The 25,297-nt window shown below is 35.8% G+C and overlaps 1 protein-coding gene and 1 non-coding gene across 2 annotated transcripts in view; both read right to left on the bottom strand.

Annotated features, from left to right (window-relative positions):
- Positions 1-25,297, bottom strand: part of Kiaa1328 (KIAA1328 ortholog) — a 189,554-nt gene that overhangs the window by 17,087 nt on the left and 147,170 nt on the right. Inside the window, exon 10 of the mRNA XM_048363542.1 lies at positions 17,312-17,417. Within this exon, the coding sequence (XP_048219499.1) occupies positions 17,312-17,417 (106 nt within the window). The remainder of the gene's footprint in view (positions 1-17,311; positions 17,418-25,297) is intronic.
- Positions 16,826-16,932, bottom strand: LOC125364317. Its single transcript, XR_007213478.1, has one exon. It is a non-coding gene; the product is annotated as a U6 spliceosomal RNA (small nuclear RNA).

Raw genomic sequence — 25,297 nt, 5'->3', positions numbered from 1 at the left:
CTGAGGAATCAAACCCAGGGCTTCATGTATAAAAGGCAAGCACTTTTGCCACTAGGCCATATTCCTAGCCCCTCCTTCACAGACTCTGTAGGTCAAAACAATGCCAAGCTGTCCTGTTCATTAGTGTGTATTTTGGAAGTTCATTACATTTTGTGCCACACATTATTCAAGATATATTCCATAAAATAATAAATTATCAGTAAACTCAAAGATTACAAAAAACAAATGGTAGTATCCTATCTTATGATAGTTTACACTTTTCAAGGAGTAAAACAACATTGATTATACAACCTTTAGGTGGAACCTATTAGGTGGAATAAACTAGAAGGCACAAACCCCTTAGCACAGTCCATGTGCACAATTTATCTTTGTGTATGTCACAAGCTCTTATCTTTAGTTATATGTGCAACCAGGTGTTCAGGGCTTGTTTTAGTGAAGAGAGATTGGACTAGAGGTTATGGCATATTGCTTGTTGTCAGAACCAGTTGAAGCTAGCAGGCTAGAACTGAATGTGAACAAACTGAAACAGGAATTATTTGGAACAGACCTGGAATTCTTCCAATTTAACATGGCAGATTATCTTACCCCTCTTCTTCTGGTCACAGAGCAAGTGATACATCATGAAAAAAGAGTAACTAGTATACAGTTAAAAAGTTTACCTACTTTACGGATGAGGATAGATAATCAAAGAATCATTACTTAAATTGATGGTTGGTCAGGATTATGGAATCACAGACTATGTTCCTAATTCTTAATATGGCTGCATGGTTGAATTAATACATGACTGTAAAAGATGCCTCAGATAAAAATCAGAGTCAAAAGAATTTTGGGCTACATAAAGTCAGTAACATATAGTATATATCCTGGAAAAGGTGACAGCTCATTCTCCCTTTAAATGCACAGTACAACACTGAGTAAGATGGCTGGTAAGTGCAAGTTTTGTTGCATTGGCTCTCTGGTTATCAGGATGGTCTCCTGAGAACAGGTCTCTGACTCAGGCCACCATCAACAAATGAGTTCAGAGTGCACTTAATGCTATTTGAATCGATTACTGAGGGAGCATAAGAAATAGTGCAGGCATGAGTATAATATCTAAAATATGACTGGTTGGTCAAATTGAGAACAGTAGTATTTTAATACATGGACATATGATGGCAATTAATGCATGTGATGGACTGTTAAAATACAAATGTGCAAATGAAGTTTCTTAAGAAAAGGAGGAAGAGGAAGAAAAGAACAGTAGAAAGGAAGGAGGGAGGGAGAGGAAGAAAGGAAAGAGAGAAAAAAGAGTTCAGAAAATGATCTGATTTGCCCTTGCAACTTCCTTTAATAAGCCTTACTACGGCTAGGAAAATTAGAATGGTTCAACAAAACAGGAGGACACCAAAAGGAGTCAACAAAAGAAAAAATAAGTGTAATCAGATAGGTGGAAATCTTTTTTATTTTTAGACAAAGGACAGATAAAGAAATATTGCTATAAAGAAAAAGGTTCTAGTGGAGCACTGCCAAGACTTGAGGACCTATTGTCCTGGGGGGCGGGGGGCGGGGAAGGAGAAGGAAGAGAGAAAGTAGTCCAAAAGACTGACTGCCTATTCCATTTTGGAAGAATTAAGAAAGCTGAATGAAAAGGAAAAGCCCAATAAATTTGTTATGGAAATACATGAGGTGTCAATAAGAGAGACTGAATCTAATGAAGATTGAGGCAGAGGCAGCCTCATTACAGCTGTCACTGGGCCTGTATAGTAATTGAACTTGACAACCCTTGTTTTGGTCAAATTCAGTGGGAAATGGAATGAAGGAGAAGAAGAAATAAGCAAGTGAAGTAAAAATATGACACTGTTTTGGAGTCTCAAGAGTGTCTCAGAGAAAGAGAATACATTCTTTCTTAGTTCAAATGTCAGTAGTGCCTAGAAGAACAAAATGAGAGAATGTGCTAAGTCTCCTCTACTTCTAGAAAGTAACCAAATACAAAGGTAACTAGAAAACTTGATAGTAACTAGGGATTGCCTCTCAATCAGAAAGATTCTATTCAGTCATTTTTTCCTATATAAAGGAGATCATTCTAATTGCTTGAGTTCAACTTTAACATACTTTTCTCACCTCAAAAACAGAGGTTCAGAGTAATTCAAACACTATACTAAACATTTTATAGTTATGTTTTTGTCTCCAGATAAAATTTCTATGTAAATCTATCTAGAAATAGTATTACACACGGCCCTTTCTAAGGTAAATTTAAAGAGAAATGTGCAATACTATACTACCTATTAGTTCTGTTAACAGGCCATACTAGCCAATTTTTTTTAGCATCTACCTCTTTTTATTTACTTATTCAGTGTCAAACACAAAAGGAGGTTTTGTTTTTTTAGCTTCCAAGTAATTTTTTAATGTATTTTAAGGAGTTGTACAATGAGGTTACAGTTTCATAAGTCAGCTTATGAGCACTCTGTTTCTTGGGCAATGTCATCTCTTCCATCACTTTCTCCCATTTTCCTTCTCCCACAAGTTACAGAGTTCATTTTCTACATACTGTATATTGAATACAATGACTGTATATGTTTCATACCTTCTTCCTTCCATTCTTTTTCCTCATTTTTTGAATAGAGGGGTTATAGTTACATAAGTTAGGTAATGAGTAGATTTCTTGACCAATTGTTACCCCTCCCTTATTTTTTCCCCACTTTCCCTCCTCCTCAATTCCCTCTCCCAGTTTACAACATATTGTCTCATAAGTATTGCTATTGCATTGGTTTACCTTTTACCCTTTGTCTCACCATTTTACTGTTCTCCTTCCCTGCCCTAATTCAGACAAACATATGAAACACCCAATTTACTTTAGCTAGGGCTGGGGGTACAACACAGTGGTCGACAGCATATGCGGCCCTGGGTAAATCCATAAAACACACACACACACACACACACACACACACACACACACACACACACACACACACACACACACCCCTAATGAGGCCCTGGGTAAATCCATAAAACATACACACACACACACACACACACACACACACACACACACACACCCCCTAATCAAACTAAATCAAATTCAAAGAAACAGAAGTTCATCAAGTGAAAGAAAAGAAGGGTTGGACTGATACATACAGTACAAATAGAGTGTGGCATAGGATTACAGGTAATTTAAATGCTAATTAAAATATACTACCATTGCAATTATTCCAAATAAACACTAGCGCTTGTTTGTTGCTTATTGCCAGATGACTATTACCTATTTATATTCAACGTCATTGATAGCTGAGCCTGGTGACATATGCTTGAAATCACAGCATTCAAATGTAAAAGAATTCAACTGGAGTGAAGTGGAATCTTAGTGTTGTTTTGATTTGCATTTCTTTTGTGGCCAGAGATGTTGAACACTTCTTCATGTATCTGTTGGCCATTCTTTTTTCTTGCTCTGAGAAGTATCTCTTTAGGTCCTTAGCCCATTTATTGATTGTTTTTGAGGGTTTATGGGGGGGGGCTAAGTTATTGAGCTCTAAATATATTTTGCATATGAGGCCCTTGTCTGATGTATACCTAGTAAATAATCTCTACCATTCTGTGGGCCTTCTATTTATCTTGCTAGCTATGCCCTTTGCTAAGCAGAAGCTCTTCAGTACACACTGACTGACCAAAACAAATAACTAAAACTGGGGCATGATAAATTATATAGAACTGTAGTCATTAACATATAGAGGCCAAAGGAGGCTAAGCATAGGAGTAGTGGGCAAAGACTCAATAGCTATGGACAGATGATCATATAAAATAATATTCTATGAAATGAACTCCAAACAAAGAAAACAAGAGATACTCTTTAGTTCATTGTTGCTGTTTTTGTTCTCTTTTTCTTTTGTATTGTTTGTTACTTTGTTTGTATTTGGGAGGGCAGAAGAGGGTGCATAAAAGGCAGAACAAGGATGAACAAATACAACAGTAATGCTCACCAGACACTATGTAGAAAATGAAATGGATATCTTATGGGTGGGGAAGGGAGGGTAAGATAGGGAGAGAGCGATAGGAGAAAAATGTTTCAAAAAGAATTGTACTCGATTCATATAACTGTAACCCCTCAGCATATCAACTACACAAAATAAAAAAATGTGAAACAAAAAAAATAACACCCCCCAATACACAAATGAAACCAACCAAACAAGAACAACATAACAAATCCTCAGTAGATTCATTCTTGAATGAAGGATTCCTAAACCATACACATAGTTCTCTAAAAGGATATTAATACAGGTGATACTGAGAGGAGGTGAATGCTGATCAATCTTATTTAATTTAAATGTGCCAGTAGGACTATGTGCTGAAGACACTAGTAAGAAAGAAAAGTTGAAATATTTTATTATAGGCTACAGAGTATTTTATAATTCTGTAAGAGCTATGTGAATATTTACAGAAATTAATGTTAAATAGCTAATGGCATTTTTATAATTCTAATTCTGAAGTATTTTAATCAAATCTCTGATTCAAAAATTGTGTATACATAGGTTTTTAGTTTCATTTAAAAGTTTCATTTAAATCAAATATCCAATTTAAATTATGTGAGATTTTTTTCCTCCATGTTTGCTATTAACCTAATCCAGATTTTCCTTATACTGAGTTTTCTCTACTACATTTCATTTTATCTTCTAAGCAGCTATGCAAAGGTTTTATTTTGTTTGCTTTTTATAAGAACTGGCTAGGTAGAAGAAATATCTTGGACTCAGTAATGCTGTCTTTTGATATCCAAACATTTATAATTTCAACCAAAAAATTTATGATAATCTGTGCTAATGAAATAGTACCAGTGATGAATGCTAGCAGAGTTTCCTTCATTGAGCCTTGGGACCCTACTCACTCCTATTAGCTGAAAAAAAAATCTTAAAAAATTGGTCTCCTCAAATAATAGCTCTTTGCCAACAGAATTCTTACTTGTTTAGAGATCTCAAATGGATCAAATGTACTTTCAATCTAAAATGAGCATGATACAGGGATTTACCCTTTATGCATCAAGAGAAGCAGAGATAGCACCAAAGTCTGCCGAGTGTGAAATTAAAATGTTCACAATGATTATAAAAGATATCACTATGTTTTAATACTGCCATGAAATTCAGATTGAGTTAAGTCAATGCCATGTGACCTACAGTTTGTAGAAACATTTTGTTGCTCTGAGAAATATCTGTATACAAAAGGAGGAGATGAAAGAACTGATAGAGACAGTTCTGGTAAAGCTGTGGAGCTATAGCAGGACCAGAAACAAAGGGAAATGGCTATACTGGCTGAGAAAGGCTTATCTATAAGCACTAAAGTAATTTCAGTGGCCCCCAACTCTCTAGAAGTTCATAGAGTGATTAGGTTTCTAGTGGCTTCAGTGCTAGCACTCTGTGACCTTGTTCATTTGTAAGTTAGTAGTTTGTGTCACAGTTACAATCTACTACAGAGAAGATGCATCACCTCAGCTCTCACCAGAATCTAGTTCTCTCACCAGTCCCTTTCTTTCCGAAGACCAGAAGACTATATTGCAAAGTCCAGTTGGCTATGGGGTATTATCAACAGGTCTTTAGGGAAGTTTTATTTTAGGAGAGTACATTTCTCAGCATGAACCAAGATGGAAAAGACAGTAGAAGTAGACTAGACAAAATAAATGGACAATGACTAAGAATTCTCTGATCTAGATGGTAAAACACTTTCACTTAACCATGACAGGACCACACCAGTTCATTAACAGATAGTTTAACGCATCAGAATGGAAGTCCACCTTCATTGGGCTACACAAATGTGAAGTACATGCCCGTGGTGAATTCCATATTCTATATTTTGGAGTTCATTTTGCTTAGCATCATCTTATGTGATCATATGTACATAGCTATTGAGCTACTGTGATCATCTGCTAGGACTATCCTAGACATATAAAAATGTTAGGTTGGGTGCTGGTAGCTACTCAGGAAACTGAGATCTGGTGATCATGGTTAGATGATCTGGGGATCATCTATCTGAGCAGGAAGTCTGAAATGAGTCTTCTCAAAACAAAAAAAAAGTTGAAGGAGCTAGAATTTGGGTGACTCATGACTTTAATCCTAGCTCTTCAGTAGGCCATCCTCCACATAAATTTTTTATAGTAAGACTGTTATCAACCATGGGTCTTAGTAATTAGTTTCTCATATTATCAGTTTAGATTAATAAATAGATTTCTTCAAAGATTCCTTAATACATTTTTATGCAGTGTTAATAATATATTCTGCTGATGCTTTGAGGGAAAGATGACAATAACTACATAGTGAAACCAAAAGGATTGGCCTTGGGGTTAGGCAGGGGCCAGAAAGAAGAAAGGCTGCATGCTGGTGTGCTTGGATCAGGTAGTGGGAGCTCCAGAGCAGGAGTTTCCAGATCAAGTGGATCGGAGTTAATTTGGAAAATAAAAAATATGTATCATTGGAGCCCAATCCTATCAATTTTGATTATCTAGGGTAAGGCCTAGAAACAAGTTTGCTTAAGAGAACTCCTAAGAAATCCTAATGTACAGACAGATTTTAGAAGCACTGCTTGAAATTTAACCCTTTCAGCATCTCTCTTCTTTTTTTCTTCAGTCTGAGGACAGAACTCAGGGCCTTACACATGCTAGACAAACATCCTACCACTTGAACTATTCCTCTGTACCACTTTAGTCTTTATTTTGAAAAAGTCTTGCTACTTGACTCAAAATGGCCTCAAACTTACTATCCTCCTGCTTTGGCTGTATATACCACAATCTTAATCTAGAAAGAACTAATTTAGGAGGAGAGAATCATTATTAATAACTTCAGAAAGGCCTTGAATGAATCCTGAAACACATTTCCTAGGAACACACTGAATTTTAACTATCATTATGCCAAGCATTTATTCCTCACTCTCCTCTCGAAAAAACCAAAACCAAAAACTAAGAGACTTCTCATGAAATGAGAAAAATAATTTGCTAACATCGTAGAAGGAAAATCTTTTGACTGCAAGGCCATGCACAATCACTTCTAAACCATATCTTTGCAGAAACATTGCTGCTCAGCACATTTGTCAGTGAGGCCAGTATCATTCATACATACCACTTCAGGTGTCCAGACAAGCCCTATTTCTCAGAGCACAAAGGAAGAAAGATAACATGGAAGCGCCCAACACAGCCAAATACTTAATTATAAGACTCTGTATATTTTATTCCACTTAGTTATCTGAGGAAATTTATAAAGCAGTTGCTCATGTTCTTACTTTTGACATGAGCAACGAGACTTAGAGTAATAAAATAATAGTCACATTTTCAAAGTCCATATGAAAACATACAATTTGATGGGCATGGTGGCTCATGCCTCCATTATCAGTATGTAAGAGGCTGTGGCAGAAAAATCAAGAGTTCCAGTCCAGCCTGGGCTACATGGTCAAATACTGTCTCAAAATCAAAATAAGAAACAACAGCAGCAAAAGAAGCACACAATTCAACTGCACATCTCAGAGATGAACCTAACCATATTCCCAACTTTTTACTAGGTTAGGGCTTAGAATTTCAAGAATAGGCACCAAATCCTTGAAGTACTTTTCATTGCTTGTGTGATCATGGGAAGTTCTATAATGATAATATTTATGAGGTACTTAGTTAGCTATGTACCAGGATAATGCTTAGTACTTTACATATACAATCTTGTTTAATCATCATGACAGAATTATGAGGGAGATCTTGTTATTCTATTTACAGATCAAATGAAATTATTCGTTCAAAATTCCACATCTAGCATTTAAATCGAGATCTATAAACATAGGTATTATAGGGCTCTTAATTATTCTGTAATTACCTCTTAAAGTTTACTTTGTCATGACTGTGAGTAATAAATATATGCACTAAAGTGTCTGGAATAGTAAGAGGTACCCAATCACCTTGATAATAAAATTAAATTTAAAAATTAAATTAATTTATTAACTTTGGACCAAATGAATGAACTGGTCTAAAACAACATTTTCCATGGCTAATAACTATGATATGATAGCAGGAATTGTCAATATTGAACAGACAACACTAATCAGAGTTTGAAGAGTTCAGCTGACATACCAAGAAAGCATAATCCTTGCCTACTGTTGAGCTGACAAAAATTTGAATAGATACAGCACATGTGCTACAAAGGATTTTGCAACTACTTGGAACACTGAGTATAGAATTCTGAAATGTATTTATTCTCTACAAATATGTTCCCTTTTTCATTCACTTCTCTGATTTTTAAACTGAGAGGTAGCACACACTTGTACTACCAGTTCTTGGAATAATTAGGCTGGAGGGTTACAAATTTAAGGCCAGCTTAAGCTACATAGGGAAATCCTGTCTAAAAATAAATGAGTAATAAATATTGTTTAAAAATTATGTTAGCAATATATTACTGCTATAGAACATTTGGAAAGAACAGTGAAGTACAAAGAATAAAAAAGCTCATATAATTAACAACCAGAACCTGTTCCTTTGAAAGATTTCATTAAGTCAAGAACTAGAATCCTTTTGAAATGAATAGTAAATATCATGCTAGAACATGCATTTTTCCAAATGCAGTATATTCTTTCTACAATACAAATATTTTGACAAGCTTCCTCAAAAATGGAACTTACTTTTTGGAATTACGCTACATCTTTATTATTGCTACTTAGCATATGTTTTTCTATTTCCCTAACTTAACTCTACAATGCAAATGTGTATAGAGAAGTATGAATGGTTACATTAACATTTTGTGGAGCTCTGGATTAATCTCAAGGACTTAAACATTCTGGGCAAGGGATCTTCTACTGAGCTACATCTTTGGCCCTTTATATTAATAAGTTTTAAGAGTAAGAGGTACTGGGCTGGGGATATGGCCTAGTGGCAAGAGAGCTTGCCTTGTATGCATGAGGCCCTGGGTTCGATTCCCCAGCACCACATATACAGAAAATGGCCAGAAGTGGTGCTGTGGCTCAAGTGGCAGAGTGCTAACCTTGAGCAAAAAGGAAGCCAGGGACAGTGCTCAGGCCCTGCGTCCAAGGCCCAGGACTGGCCAAAAAAAAAATAAAAAATAGTAAGAGGTACAATTATAGCACACTATTATAGTCTAACTAAAAAGAGTGTATTTTCATCAAACACATAAAAATTTCCATGCATTCAAAGATTACTGAATTCAGCTGCTGGAAGGGAATTCCAAGCTACAAACTCAATTAAATAAAAACCCTTTTGAATAAGCTGGGCCTTTCATTCTCTTGATTAAATATGGAAGACAGGAATATTTATAATTTCTCATTCTTTCACATGTTTGATACTTTCTTTTCTGAAGTTCTCAGATTAATCCTTTTCATTGTTATCTATCTATCTATCTATATACACATAATTTCATTAGGTTTTATCATTTACACCATGTTTGGAATAAGAAAGCTATAGCTGATGCTACTTTGATTATGAGTAGTGTGTAAACTGTTACCTTAAGCCAGATAAAGCTAAAATCATTGTTCTTGGCCTAGTGGTTCACATTTTAGGAAAGCTATTTTTTTTTTTTTTTTTTTTTTTTTGCCAGTCCTGGGCCTTGGACTCAGGGCCTAAGCACTGTCCCTGGCTTCTTCCCACTCAAGGCTAGCACTCTGCCACTTGAGCCACAGCACCGCTTCTGGCCGTTTTCTGTATATGTGGTGCTGGGGAATCGAACCTAGGGCCTCGTGTATCCGAGGCAGGCACTCTTGCCGCTAGGCTATATCCCCAGCCCCTTAGGAAAGCTATTTTGAAAAGTCTAGAAGTAATGCTGTGTGTGTATGTATGCTGTGACTGGGAGCTTCAACTCAAGGCCTGTGTGCTGTCCCTTAGCCTTTTGTTCTACCACCTGAGCCAAAGATCCATGTCCATCTTTTTGGTGGTTATTTGGAGATAAGAATCTCATGGACTTTTCCTACTGAGGATGGCTTTGAACCACGTTTCCCAGATCTTAGTAGTTAGGATTACAAGCATGAGCCATTGGGACCCAGCTGAAATTCTAATATTTTGAAATTAAGCATTAATCCTTTCTACCACTGGGAAAATGACACACGATCATTTCTTCTGTTAGGTGTGTGAAAGAATCTTGTTGAGTAGTTAACAATATTTGTGTAAATGTATAGAAGAAAACTTGACTAACAAACTTGACAAGCTAGAATGCTGAGCACAAATGTATTAAAATTTGCCTATTCTGTGTAGCCTTCTACTTCTCTAGATGCTACATTCTTCCCATGAAGTTACAAAAGCAAAATCAAGCACTTGTCTGCTTCTTACTTTAAACCATACTTTTGTCAGTTCAGTGATTATACTTCCAAACAAAATCTGAGTTTTAGGCAGTGTAAAAGAATAAAAAAGGTACTGGAATTTGGAATTAAAAAAGCTAATTTTGTCTTTTTTTCCCTTCTTATTATATGACCTGATCAGTTATGAAGGTCTGTCTCAGTTCTGATATCCTCACAGTTAAACTACTACTAAAGATTTCATAGGATTCAATAAAATTTAAAGGAAATAATGCAAGCTGAAAGCATTTCATGAACTCTAATGTATTAAGGTAAAACTTGTGTATAATAATTTTATCCTAGTATTTTTTGTTAGTAGTATGTTGACTATAAATTTTGAATTCCCCTGACATCTGCTAATCCAGAACTTCGTTACAGAGCTAAATAGGCTATTATTAAATGTACTTATGAGTTTCACTTCTCTTCTATCTAGTCACTGGCAAAGAGACACAGAAATGGTACTGCATTGCTCATGAACAATGATGTATCACCCAGAGAAAGCAACAGAGGACAAATGCAGAAATCTGTTCCTCTTCATAGCACAGCCAAGAACCCAAATACTATCAGTTGTTCTAGCAATTTAAATTCCATTCCTTCTTATCTGGAGCTGAAAGCTACTGAATTTTCATGCCAAGTTACTTACGTAAAAATAAATACCTTCTTTAAGATATATATTCTTTCTTCCCAGGTTCCCAATTCCTTTAGGCTTAGTTCCAGCATCAGTGGGCAAAGGATCTCATAAGCTACTGTCAACTGATCTATGTGCAGTCTGCACTCTGTGAGCTGGTTGTGTACTATGGAAAGCTCAGCAAGGTATAAGCTTACAGCAACGTTTGCAGCATTAAGTATATGGTTAGACGGCAAAGACCCAAGATCTTTAAGCTGTCAAGTCTTTCAAAGCACACAGTCAAGTATTTCCTATCCCTTCTCAAAACAAAACACCCCCAAACCAAAACCCCCAAATCCCTTATAACTCCAGAGCAAAACAAAACAAAACAAAAACCTTCTGTATTGTGATTTTAAACAAAAAACAACATCCAGCTATCTGAAAAAGAAAAAAGGCTAGAAGTTGGATAAATCCAATTTTAATTTCAAAAATTCAGTGGTGGGCATGCAAGAGTCTCAGCTATAACTCTTACGAGTCATGCAAGAGAAGAGAGAAGAAGAGGCTTAGTAACCTTTCATTTCAGGGACTGGGAATTTAATCCTGCTACTATAGGCATGGTGCTTGTCTCTGTTTATCAGTTTGGAACAATCATCACCATGTTGTCATAAGAGTGAGAAAAGGAAACTTGATCAGTGTTTAATTTTAAAGACTGACAAGACTTCTGTTGCACTGAACAATCTCCCAGAAGATACTATTCATTTTAATATAAAATGTATCAGATCTGCATGTCTGAAAAAAAAGATGCCAGCAGAGAAAAGATATACAGCTGTAATAAACCTTATTTAAACATACATTAATGCAAATATCAGTCTGTTGCAAGTATAGTTTTTGATTAAATTGGTATATATCAAGTACAATTAGAAAGGTTATTTACAAGGAAGAAATACATAATTCTGCATCAACAGGTATGACAATCATAGATGATGGTTACTAATTATCATTACTTCTTTTGCTTTGGCTGTTAGGTATTTCCTTTACTCTTTATTTTTGGCGATGGACATAACTAATTCTGGAAGGCACAAAAGGGTTAACTATTAATAACATTGTGCTTATAACACATTCACTGAGAAATAAAGCAATTTTTGGCTTCACACTGGAGGATCGAGTAGAACTAGCAAAGTCTTAATTTAGTGTCATGGTAGTAAATGTATGTATTCAGCTTTTAAAGCCAAAGCTTACCCCTCTACCATGTGTTCAGAAGATGGAAAGAAGAGACCCACCAGACCTCTCTCTAGGTGGAGTAGCCTGTGTGGGTGTTGTCTGTGCTAACCAAGAAGAAAGAAACAGTACCCGTTAGAAAAGTCTTGCCACCTTCTCTTGCCAATGTGACAATTGTCCTTATTACCCTTGACAGGTTGGGTTTATGTGATTAGTGATGGAAGATAGGAGTAAAACAGGGAGAAAGAAGCACTGCAACCCTCCACATGGATGACTGTAAGGTCCTCTTTGCTTGTGCTGTAAATGACATATTTATTTTTAGCATGAGATAGATACATACAAAGGTGCCTAGCTATAATCAGGATAAGTGATATTAATGTGCTATGGTCAGTATTATTGAACCTCAAAAGCAATAAACTTTATGAGTCGATAAATATTACATTTGCAACATAGTTAACATTCCTTTACTGTCTCTAGCACTTATTACACATTGTAACCACAAGTATACAATACATTATTCATATTTGGGGTGTCACCAAGTGATGGATTGCTGTAGGAGAGGCTGTCCTTTAAATAAATCAACAAATAAAAATGCAAATGTTAACATTTTCAGCCATAACTTTTTCCAAGTTGAATGGGGAATGAAAATTTCACATTAAATTGACAGTCCACAGAGAGAATAATTAACAACCTACACTGTGAATGAGAAAGATGATTCTGCCATGCCTGTTTTTGTACACTTGTACATGGAAAGATATAGGACACTTATATGTGTATTCAAAGAATAAAAAGTAAAAGCTATATCTCACTACTTCTGAATCATCTCTATCCTCTTTTTTTCTGAACAATTACTTATTTATTGTCAAAGTGATGTACAGAGGGGTTCCAGTTTCATATGCAAGGCAGTGGGTACATTTCTTGTACAATTTGTTACCTCCTCCCTTATTTCCCTCCTCTCCCTACCCCCTTTTCCTCTCCCCCCACGAGTTGTTCAGTTGGTTTACACCCAATAGTTTTGTAAGTATTGCTTTTGGAGTCATTTGTCTTTTTATCCTTTGTCTCTCGATTTTGATATTACCTTTCCATTCCCTAGTTCTAATACCAGTATAAACAGTATCCAGGGTACTCAGATGAGATACAGTGATAGTGCAGGGACAACCACAGGAAGGGGATACAAGAGGATCATCAACAACAAAAAAGCTATGGTTTCATATGGCATGTTGAAAGTAATTACAACAGTGATATAACACTTGTTTCCATAACATGGAGTTCATTTCACTTAGCATCATCTTACATGTTCATAAGGGCATAGCTATTGGGCTCTTGTGACTAGCCTAAACCTGTGCTAATTATTCCCTATGAGGGAAACCATAGAGTCCATGTTTCTTTGGTCTGGCTCACTTCAGTTAGTATAATTTTTTCCAAGTCCTTCCATTTCCTTATGAATGGGCAATGTCATTCTTTCTGATAGAGGCATAAAATTCCATTGTGTATATGTACATTTTCCTGATCCATTCATCTACTTAGGGGCATCTGGGTTGGTTCCATATTTTAGCAATGACAAATTGTGCCACAATGAACATTATTGTGCTGGTGGCTTTAGTGTGTTCTTGTTTGTAATCTTTTGGGTAGATGCCCAAGAGTAGGGCTGCTGGGTCATAGGGGAGCTCTATGTTTAGCTTTCTGAGGAATCTCCAAAAGGCTTTCCAGAGTGGCTGAACAAGTTTTACATTCCCACCAACAATGTAGTAGGGTTCCCTTTTGGCCACATCCCCTACAGCATTTGCTATTGTTAGTTTTCCTGATAATGGCCATTCTTACAGGGGAGAGGTGGAATCTCAGTGTTGTTCTGATTTGCATTTCTTTTATGGCCAGTGATGTAGAGCACTTGTTTATGTGTCTCTTGGCCATTCTCATTTTCTCTTCAGAGAAGTCTCTTTTTTGGTCTTTAGCCCACTTGTTGAGGGGAGCTGTTTCCATCCTCTTTTGTAAGTCATAAATATTCTTGGAATTTAGGTGGAGAGAATAAGGATTTTCCTCACAATCTCTTCTGTACCTTTAAAGCTTTTTTGGGAAGAAGACTCACAGTTTGCACATAACTGAAAAGGAGTCTATAAAAATGCCTTCTGTACATTTTAAAATAAGAATGATTCAAATAATACTGAAATTTTAGTTTGTAAAGAAACCATTTTGCTGTTCTGGTAACTGATTTTCATAGCATTGAATCTTTTTTGAACTCTGCACTTTGTATAACTGATTTATAATATACCATTGTGCATTTGTAAGGATAAAAATTTGGTGTCCTATACATTGTTTTATTTAGCCAAACACTCATTATTTAGAAAGCTTCTAAGAACCTATATTTAGCTGATATGCAGTTTAAAGAATACAGATTTTTAAAAATCTGTAAATATGAGTCTCCACAGCAATTTTAACCTGGGCTTGTAAAACTCTACTAAGTTGTTACAGCTCATCAAAAAATTTGAGCTGAGGATATTTTACAAAACACTATGGGAAACATTTTACTCCTCTCATTTTCATGTTTCTATTTAAAATATATTAAAGTAGTGTTGAAGACCTCATTTTAAACCTTAACAATAGAAAAGAAAATCACTTAATTCATCTCTTCTCTAAGGTAAACAAGATATAAATGCTTTGAGCAAAGCTTTCAACCACAATGCTAAATGGGCCCATAAATTATTTGGTATCACAACGTATGGTTCTTTGGCAAATGCCAACAATGTCAGCACCATAAATGAAGAAAAAGTACAGAGTAGCTTCTCATTGGGTTGTGGTGGCCACCACAATAGGGAGGTTGCCATTGTCAATTATTATAATATTTAAAGCTGGTGGGGATGTGGCCAAAAGGGAAAGCTGCTACGCTGTTGGTTGGAGTGTAAACTTGTTCAACCACTCTGGAAAGTAGTATAGAAGTTCCTCAAAAGAATAAACATAGAGCTCCCCTATGACCCAGCAATCACACTTCTAGGCCTTTACCCATCATAAACAAGGTCACACTAAAGCTACCAGCACAATCACATTCTTCGAAGCATTACTTACCATAGCTAAGATATGGAACCAACCCAGGTGCCCCTCAGTAGACGAATGGATCAAGAAAATGTGGTATATATACACAATGGAATTCTATGCTTCCATCAGAGTGAATGACATCGTCCCATTCATAAGGAAATGGAGAGAGTTGGAAAAAAAAATCATACTAAGTGAAATAAGCCAGACCCAAAGTAACATAGACAGTATGGTATCCCTCACTGGTAATAATTAGTCTATATCTAAGGTAGTCCTAGCAGAGGATCACAATAGCTCAAAAGCTATGTACATATGACCATATAAGATGATGCTAAGCAAAATGAACTCCAAGATATGGAAACAAGAGGGTTTACATTGCTGTTGCTATTTTTTAATGTACTATGTGAAATTCTTTGTTTTTTCTTTCATTTTTCTTTCCTATGGTTTATCCCTAATTGTCACTATATTTGATTATGATAACCTGGGTACTGTATATATTTATGCGAATTAGGGAAGGAAAGGGGAACATCAAAATGGCAAGACAAAGGACAAAGGATGAACCAATATAACAGAGATATAAGACAATATGTTGGAAATTAACTGTACAACTTGGTGCGGGGGGTGGGTTAAGGGGCAAGGGAAGAGGGAGAAAAATGAGGAAGGGGGTAACAACTTTGACAAGAAACATACTCACTATCTTATGTATGTAACTGTAACCCTTCTGTACATCACCTTGACAAAAAATTAAATTAAAAATAGATTATAGCTTTGCCAGAAATAGAGCTGTGGCTTAAGTGGTGTTACTAGCATTGAACAAAAAAGCTCAGGGACAGTGCCCAGGCCCTGAGTTCAAGCCCCAAGACCGGCACATACACAAAAAAGATTATGGCTTTAGAGTCTGTAATGGTAGGTTTTCCTTCCTTTTTGCTATGTGATCTTAGATGAATCACTTGGCCCCTTGGGAATGATTGTAGTACTACCTCACCTCATAAGGTTGAGAAGATACAGTAAAATAATATTCATTAAGGAGCATTATCTGGGCACATGGTAGATACTTGACACCAATCATTATTATTATCCTCTGTGTTAGAGAGTTACTTCTCAAAAGTCTTTATAATGCTTACCTTCTGCCTCCAATATTAAAGGCATGTTGATGAGAGCCATGACTAGAATGAACACTGGTTCTTAAGGATGGCTATATTTGGCTTCTTTGGGATAGTGTTTACACAGGAATTGCATGAAATACAACTCTCTTAGAGGAAGAAGAGTAAAGGCTCCGCTCCTTTCCAAAATGACCATGAAAATAGCATACAATATACAGCATATCTCTGACATCATTACCTTTAGACTAATAACTTAGCATTTTACTTTGTAAATCCAATGGTCTCTGAATTAACTACAAATTAAGTAATAAAATCTATATTCATCTCATAAAACATTTGAACTTAAGAACTCAAAACAAATCATATCCCAAAGGAAACAAACCCAAGATCTTTGGTATTGATGCTTATATATTGAAGAATAAATATATAACTTTGGGGTTACCTTATTAGATATAAGAAATTTTAAATAACATTATTTATTTCCCTGATTCCAGGAAAAGAAAATGAGTAACACTTTTAATGTCCTGCTATAAGTATGTGTCAATGTGTGTATGTGTGTGTATGTATGTGTGTGTATATATATATATATATATATATGTATGTTTAAAATATGGAACACTTCATGAATTTGTGTATCATTCTTGGGCAGGGGCTATGCTAATGTTCTTTGTATTGTTTCAGTTTTAATATATGTGCTGCCAAAGTGGGCACTCAATATACTTTAAACTAGTACAAAAGCCACTAATATTTGCAAAATTAATTTGGTTACTTAAACTTACAGTTCAAATGTACAACCATTCCATGATAAATTGGAAAGGGTCTGATGTTAAGCAGATAAAGGATAGGATTAGCTTTGAGTTTCTATGGAAATCCTTACCAACTGTTCCTATTGAGTAGAAAGAAAACTCCATGTGGTTTAATATGGCCAAATCTATATTGTTCAAAATAAAGACCTCTCAAGTAAGAATCACTAAAAATAATCAAGATTTTTCTCATTATTACTTAAAAACATCTCAGCAGACACTATCATACGGAGAATATTAAATCAAGTATTTAATACTAAATATTAAATAAAATTGGTGAAACTCACTGGGAAATGTTGTTTTGGGATGATGAGGCTGAGGTTACAAGCTCTTTTTGGCTTCTTATTACGATAGGAGATGTGGACGCATCTTTTCTAATCTCTGTCACTGTTCCTGTATGAATAACAAAGGAAATGATTAGCAATTTTATTAAAACACATGGAAAATAAAACATTATTGAATGACCAGTGGATCTCTGAAGAAACAGGAAACAGAAAAAAGTTCCCAGACTGTACTAAAAATACAACCTATAAGAATCCTTGGGATACAGCAAAGGTAGCCCTAATTTATAGCTAGGGGTTTACATAATAAAACAAAAAACAGAAGACTCTAATTTACCAATGATGACTCTTGTACTTCTTGACAAACAAGAACAAGCCAAACCCCAAATTAGCAGATGGAAAGAGACAATAAATAAGATGGCAGAAGTTAATGAAATGGAGACCTCAAAACTATACAAGGAATCAATGTTGGTTCTTTCAAAAAGTATATGAATTGCTAAACCTTTAGCCAATTTGATTGAAAGAAGGGAAAAGGTCCACATCAGGCTGGGTGCTGGTGGCTCATGCCCATAATCCTAGCTACTCAGGAGGCTGAGATCTGAGTATTGAAGTTTAGAGTCAATAAAGGCAGGAAAGTCTGTGAAACGTTTATCTCCAATTACCCCCCTCCCCCCAAAAAAAAGCTGGAACTAGAGCTGTGGTTCAAGTGGTGAAGCACTAGCCTTAAGCAATAAACCTTAGCATCCAGGTCCTGAGTTCAAGTCCCAGAACCATCCCAAAATAAAATAAAACAAAAAACAACAAAAAGGCCACACTAACAAAATTTAGAGATAAAAATGGGATATTACAACAATTATCAAAGACATCTAGAGGGTTATGAAGGCATACTTTAGAAACCTATAATCAAATACACTGGAGACTGAGAAGAACTGGATTATTTCCTAGATGTAGCTGACTTACCAAAATTAAACCAAGAAGATATGAATCAGTTAAATAATTCTAAAATTAGAAATGAGATTGAAGCAGTAATTAAGTCTCCCCAAAAGACTCAGAGGATTCACTACCAAACTCTACCAGATCTTTAAAGAAGATTTAACAGCAATACTCCTCCAAACTTTTCCATGGAGTAGAAAGGGAAGCAATACCATGAACTTATTCTATGACGCCAATGTTAAATTCACTCCCAAACTAGAAAAGGGTAAAGATAAAAAGAAAGAAAGAAAGAAAGAAAGAACAGCAGAGCAAAAAAGTATTTGCAAACTGAATTAAACAACACATTAAGACAATCATATATCATGATCAAGTTGTATCCAAGTATACAAGGATGTTTCAACATACACAAATCAATAAGTGCAATACAGTGGATACATAAAAACACAATCCAATAAATATGCCAACATATAAAGGCTTTATATGCTAAATGGGGAAAAGAAAATTATTTCCTCTAGGGGCTGGGAATATGGCCTAGTGGCAAGAGAGCTTGCCTCGTACACATGAAGCCCTGGGTTTGATTCTCCAGCACCACATATCTAGAAAACGGCCAGAAGAGGCGCTGTGGCTCAAGTGGCAGAGTGCTAGCCTTGAGCAAAAAGGAAGCCAGGGACAGTGCTCAGGCCCTGAGTCCCACGCCCCAGGACTGGCCAAAAAAAAAAAAAAAAATTATTTCCTCTAAAGTTAGGAGTGACACAAGACTGTCTACTCCCTCTACTCTTATGCAATAAAGTACAGGGATTCCTAGTTTGGATAATGAAAGGGAAAGAAATAAAAGGTATTCAAGTAGGAAAAAAAGATATCCAAATGTCCCTATTTGCAGATGAAATAATTCTGTCCTTAAAAGAAACTATGATTCCACCAAAAACCTCCTAGATCTGTTAAATATTTTCAGCAACATATAGAATATAAAACCAACATACAAGATTCAATAGTTTTTCTGTGTACCAATAACCAAAAGAATAAGAAAGAAACCAATAAAATAATTCTGTCCACTGTACCCTAAAAAAAGTTCTAAGTATAAATTCAAATACACATTTCTTGATAACATAATTCTTTCTTAGAGCTCAGTGATTAGAAATTTCTGCCTCTGGGCTCCTTGTTTTATTTTGTATTTTCAAAATAGTTGAGTTATTTTATATATTCAGTTTAAAAGAATGAGTTTTAAGGAAATGCCAGTGATGCCTTCCTTGACAAAAAACAACCTCCCAAAACAAAACAAAAAAAAACACCCACAACAAAACATCAGTAACATTGCCATCCAGACTTATCTTACTTCTTGCTTCTGTCAGCCAGATGTTATTCTGGTAATTATTTCCTTTCTGTTCTCTATAGTGTTAACATGTTTGTATTGGGGAAAATAAAAAATCCTTTACTTTTGTTGTTTTGTAGCTTTATAAAAATTAAAATATGCTAAATATATTCTTTTGAGGCTTTTGCTTAATATTATGTCTTAAAATTTATCTACATTGATGATTCATATAGCTAGTTTTATTTTCTTTGCTATGCAGTATGACTTTTAAAAGTTCTGCTAGTGATGGATGTTTGGAGTTAATTCTTATTTGGGGCTGTTCTAAAGAATGCTGCTGTTGAAGAAGCTGAGTATATACCTAAATATACTCTTTCCTTCTTTCTAGCTACACAGCTAGGTCATATTCCCTGTTCTCTTTTAATTGAGTGTGATCTATGGATATTATAAATACCACTTTAGACCTGTATTATAAAAACCTTCCACGTGTACTCTTCTATACCTTTCTTCTTTCTTAAGGACTTAGTATTGTGGCAAGGCCAACAATTTCCTGTAGAGGGTTAGATAATAAATAGATTAGGCTTTATGGGCCAAATGGCCGCTGTCACAACTACAAACTTTGCTGTTACAGCATGAAAACGGTGCTTTGTAAAGTAAAAGGGACAGTTATGTTCCAACAAAACTTTAGTTACAATAGGTAGTAGGCCAAATTGGGCTGATGGTCTAAGTTTCTTTTCCTAATCTTATGGGGAAATTTTCAATATTTTATAATTACAAACATTAACTGAAGGTTTTCCATATATGCTCATATGCTCTTTTATCATGTTGGGCAATTCCCTTCAATTCCTACTTTACAAATTGTTTTTAACATGAAACAATAGCTGGATTGTGTTAAATGTTTTTTTCCTATGTGAATGACAGACTCATGTTGTTTTTGCTTCTTTAATAGAGTGAATTACATCGATTGATTTTTCCACATCGAACCAACTGAGCTAAAGCCTAAACTAAATTCTACTTGGCCACAGTATGTAAGGGCCAGTCCTGGGGCTTGGACTCAGGGCCTGAGCACTGTCCCTGGCCTCTGTTTTTGCTCAAGGCTAGCACTCTGCCACTTGAGCCATAGTGCCACTTCTGGCCGTTTCCTGTATATGTGGTGTTGGGGAATTGAACCCAGGGTTTCATGTATAGGAGGCAAGCACTCTTGCCACTAGGCCATATCCCCAGCCCCTGATTACCCTTTTTTAATGCCAGTTCTGGGGCTTGAACTCAGGGTCCAGGTCCTGTCCATAAGCTTCTTTGCTCAGAGCTAACTAGCACTCAACATCTTGAGTCACCACTCAAGTCTCACAGGCTTAACTGTCCCAGCTGGCTTCCAACTGAGATTCTCAGATCTCAGCCCCTTGAGTAGATGTGATTACAGGCTTGAGCCACACTGGTGGCCAAGTCATGCCTGTAATCCTCTTAATATGCTGCTGCATTCAGTTTGTTAAGGATATTTTCATACATTTTTATAAGGGATGTTGATCTACATTTTCTTGTTAGTGTTTGCCTGGCTCTGGTATCAGAAGTTCTTAAAATGAGGTAGGATGGAGTCAGGGTTCCTTGTAACATTATATGGAAAAATCTTAGAAGGATTTGTTTTCACTTTCTTTTTTGAAATGTTTGGTAAAATTGATTAGCAAAGTCATCTGGTCCTGGGCTTGTCTTTTTTGGGAGGAGGGGTTTTGATAACTAATCAAATTTTTATTGTCAAGGTGATGTACAAATGGGTTACAGTTACATACGTAAGGTAGTGAGTACATGGTTTGTCAAAATTGTTACCTCTTCCCTCATTTCTCTCCCACCTCCCTTCTTCCCCAACTCCCCCTCCCCCGAGTTGTACAGTTAGTTTAGAACATATTGTCTTTTAAGTATTGCTATTGCATTGGTTCACCTTTTACCAGTCTTGCCATTTTGATGTTCACCTTCCCTTCCCTAATTCAAACAAACATATATATAGTACCCAGGGAACCAAAATCAAATACAGTGACAACAGGGGATAAACCATAGGAAGATAAAAGAAAAAAGAATTTCATATAGTATGTTAAGAATAACAAGAACAATGATAAACTATTTGTTTCCATATCTTGGAGATCATTTTGCTTAGCATCATCTTATATGGTCATATGTACATAGCTTTTGAGCTATTGTGATCCTCTGCTAGGACTATCCTAGACATACACTAATTATTACCAATGAGAGATACCATACTGTTTCTTTGTGTCTGTCTCACTTCATTTAGTATGATTTTTTTTCCCAGGTCTTTCCATTTCCTTACGAATGGGGTGATGTCATTCTTTCTGATAGAAGCACAGAATTCCATTGTGTATACATACCACAATTTCTTGATTCATTCATCTGCTGAGGGGTATCTGGGTTGTTTTTATATTTTAGCTATAGTAAATAATGCAGCAATGAACATGATTGTGCTGGTAGCTTTAGCTTTAGTATAGCTTTGTTTGTGATCCTTTGGGTAAAAATGTCCAAAAGTGGGGTTGCTGGGTCATAGGGGAGCTCTACATTTAGCCTTTTGAGGATATTCCATATTGCTTTCCAGAGTGGTTGAACAAGTTTATACTCCCACCCACAGTGTACGAGCACTCCCTTTTGGCCATATCCAGCCAGCATCTGTTGTTATTACTTTTCTTAATAATGGCCATTCTTACTGGGGTGAGGTGGAATCTCAATGTTGTTTTGATTTGCATTTCTCTTATGGCCAGTAATGTGGGAGCACTTCTTCATGTGCTTCTTGGAAATTCTCATTTCCTCTTCAGAGAAGTCTCTCTTTAAATCTTTAGTCCACTTATTAATAGGGCCATTGTTTCTTTGAGGATTTGTTGTGGGGGAACTAAATTTTTTGAGTTCTAAGTATACTTTAGATATGAGGCCTTTTTTTGTCTGTTGTATGGCCAGTGAAGATCTATTTTAGATTTTCTATTTATTTGGGTCAATCTTAGTAACTTTTATTTCTAGAAGTTTATACCATTTAATCTAAGTTATTTAGCTTCCTGGCTTTTGATGTCTATTGTTTGCCTCAGTAATTATTACTATAATTATACCATAGGTGTTTTCATATACATTAATGTTTAGTATACATTAAAATGGATACATTTAAATGTATATACATTAATATACATATTTTCATATACATTGTAATGTACACTATACTTTTTTGCTGGTTCTGGGGCTTGAACTCCTGGTATAGGCACTGTCTCTAAACCTTTATGTTTAAGGCTACTGTCCTACTACTTGTGTCATAACTCCATTTCTGGCTTTTTGATAGTTAATTGGAAATAAAAGTCTCATGGACTGTCTTGCCTGAGCTGGCTTAGACCAGTGATCTTCAGATCTCAGCCACCTGAGTAACTAGGATTATGAGTGAGCCACCAAGGATTATCTTCAATTAATTACCCCAAAGCATGAAGCAGAACTGTGCCTCAAGTAGTAGAGGACTAGCACCCACATAGGCATACCCCTCCCTCCCATATCAATCACCAGGTTTCTAAACTAAGGCAAAGCTGTTTTTCAGACTATACCCTACTGCCTTCTCTTTGACAACAGCAATCAATCATTATAAAGACTTTGAAGGGATAAGCAGATATTTTGCTTAAATCACAAAATCACTGCAGGCACTGAGGTTAAATAGTTCCTTATTGTGAGAATTTAGGACAAGGCATAGAAAAAAATCAATATATGTAATGTCATGTTAATTTGTTCAACAAATATATAATGAGCACCTACCACACGTTAGGTACTGGGGATAAAATAGTGAACCTACAGAGTCCACATTCCAGTGAGAGAAGATATATAATACATATATATGTAATAAATAGGTAAATTAGACATTTAGTTATTTATTTCCTTTGTAAAGGATGAGAAATGACAGTTTAAGTGACAATATTTCATATACAATAACTTGAACTCTTAAGATAATCTCTTACATTGTAATTGTTTAATGAAATGGGCAGGAAAAAATTATTCTACATGTCTGGGTTTTACTCATCATAATCTATTATGCTTGCCTTTTCTGTGCTGTCGATAAAACCATCATTGGATATTATATCTTTTATCTCACTTTCCTGGGAATCAGAAGTAATATCTTGTGGTACTTTTTCTTAATAATAAATATAATAATAATAGTGATGGTAATAATGATAACAGGAACATAAATGATTCTCTAACATAAGACGGAAGTTGTTTCTATAGTTTGGATATTTCAACTTAGCTATTTCTTGAAGCATGTCTCCTGTTACTATTGGCAATAAAGAACATTCACATCTTTGAAAGTGCAGTCAATTAGAAGAAACATTGGGTGCTTTAGAGATTATTCTTCACTTCACTGAGTCAACAATAGTTCTCTTTTAATAAAACACAACACACAACAACTCCCTAAGACCAATCAAAGGCATTGTCAATCCAAGTTATGCTAGGGGTCCATCAACTAAATCCAAGTTATTCTATGGGTCAGCATTTCTAAAAGATTTAAGTTAATTTAAAAATACACGAATGAGGTTCAAACATGTACTAGTTCTAAATTTAGTAAGGGTTTTCTGATGTCCTCAAAGCCGTATTTAGGAAAGGGCTAGTATCTAAGCCTAAGTCGTAATATTTCCATTCTGGAACATGTATGCTTATAGGCTTCAGCTTCAGTTAGCCAACCAGCATGATGAAAAAAGCATGTTCTCAATTTCAAAAGCTTTTAAAAGAAGGAATCGGCAATTGCTCAGGAAGGAAGAATTCCAGGCAAAATGGCAGAGAATATTTTGCTGCTCTATCAGAGGAACAAATATCAAGTATTTCTAGATTCATGCCTTACAAAAAACATGCATTTATATTTTCTCAAGTAATGGAGTTTAGATTTTTTCAAATAATTTCTTCCTTTTCTACATAGCTTTATAAAAGCCACTAAATAAAATATAGCATTGAAGGTTTATGTCTTAAGTATAATTCTGACAATACTGTGCATAGTTTGTATTATGAAGTTGTTCATTGTATCAGTTAATCTGGTTGTTTTTACATAATTGGCATCAATCAAATTGGAAGAATGCTGAGGAGGATAGAGGTAACTGAATAGGAAACTGGTAATAAAGATTAATGGTCCTGTAGTAAATATCCTGTGTAATACCTGATTAAAGGACAACAATGAAAGAAACCAAGGATATACAATATAAAAAATGTTACCAAAATATTCAGACACCCTAAAGAGGGGGAAGCAATTAAGGAAATACCAGACCAAGTAGTGTAGCTTAGTCCATCAGTGCTAGGTCATTAGTTTGAAAATGAACAGGCATCTAAGCCCACTGCTCTATACACTTTGGGAAGTGAGGTCTGTCTTGGAATCTGTACACAATGATCTGCAATAGTAGAATGGAGTGAAGGGGGAAACTTTAGCTTCCTTACTAATTTTGCTAATTCCTCAATATTAGAATGAAAGAAAAAAAATACAAGGTAGTTTTTAACATGAGTAGAAAAGGATAGTTTTGTGTTTTTTTTTGGCCAGTCCTGGGGCTTGGACTCAGGGCCTGAGCACTGTCCCTGGCTTCTTTTTGCTCAAGGCTAGCACTCTGCCACTTGAGCCACAGCGCCACTTCTGGCCATTTTCTGTATATGTGGTGCTGGGGAATCGAACCCAGGGCCTCATGTATATGAAGCAGGCACTCTTGCCACTAGGCCATATCCCCAGCCCAGAAAAGGATAGTTTTTTAAAATACCTT

The sequence above is a fragment of the Perognathus longimembris genome, chromosome 15, assembly GCF_023159225.1.
Source record: "Perognathus longimembris pacificus isolate PPM17 chromosome 15, ASM2315922v1, whole genome shotgun sequence".
NCBI lineage: Eukaryota > Metazoa > Chordata > Mammalia > Rodentia > Heteromyidae > Perognathus > Perognathus longimembris.
Note: the sequence above shows the minus strand (reverse complement) of the source record. Positions and strands in the feature narration are given on the sequence as shown.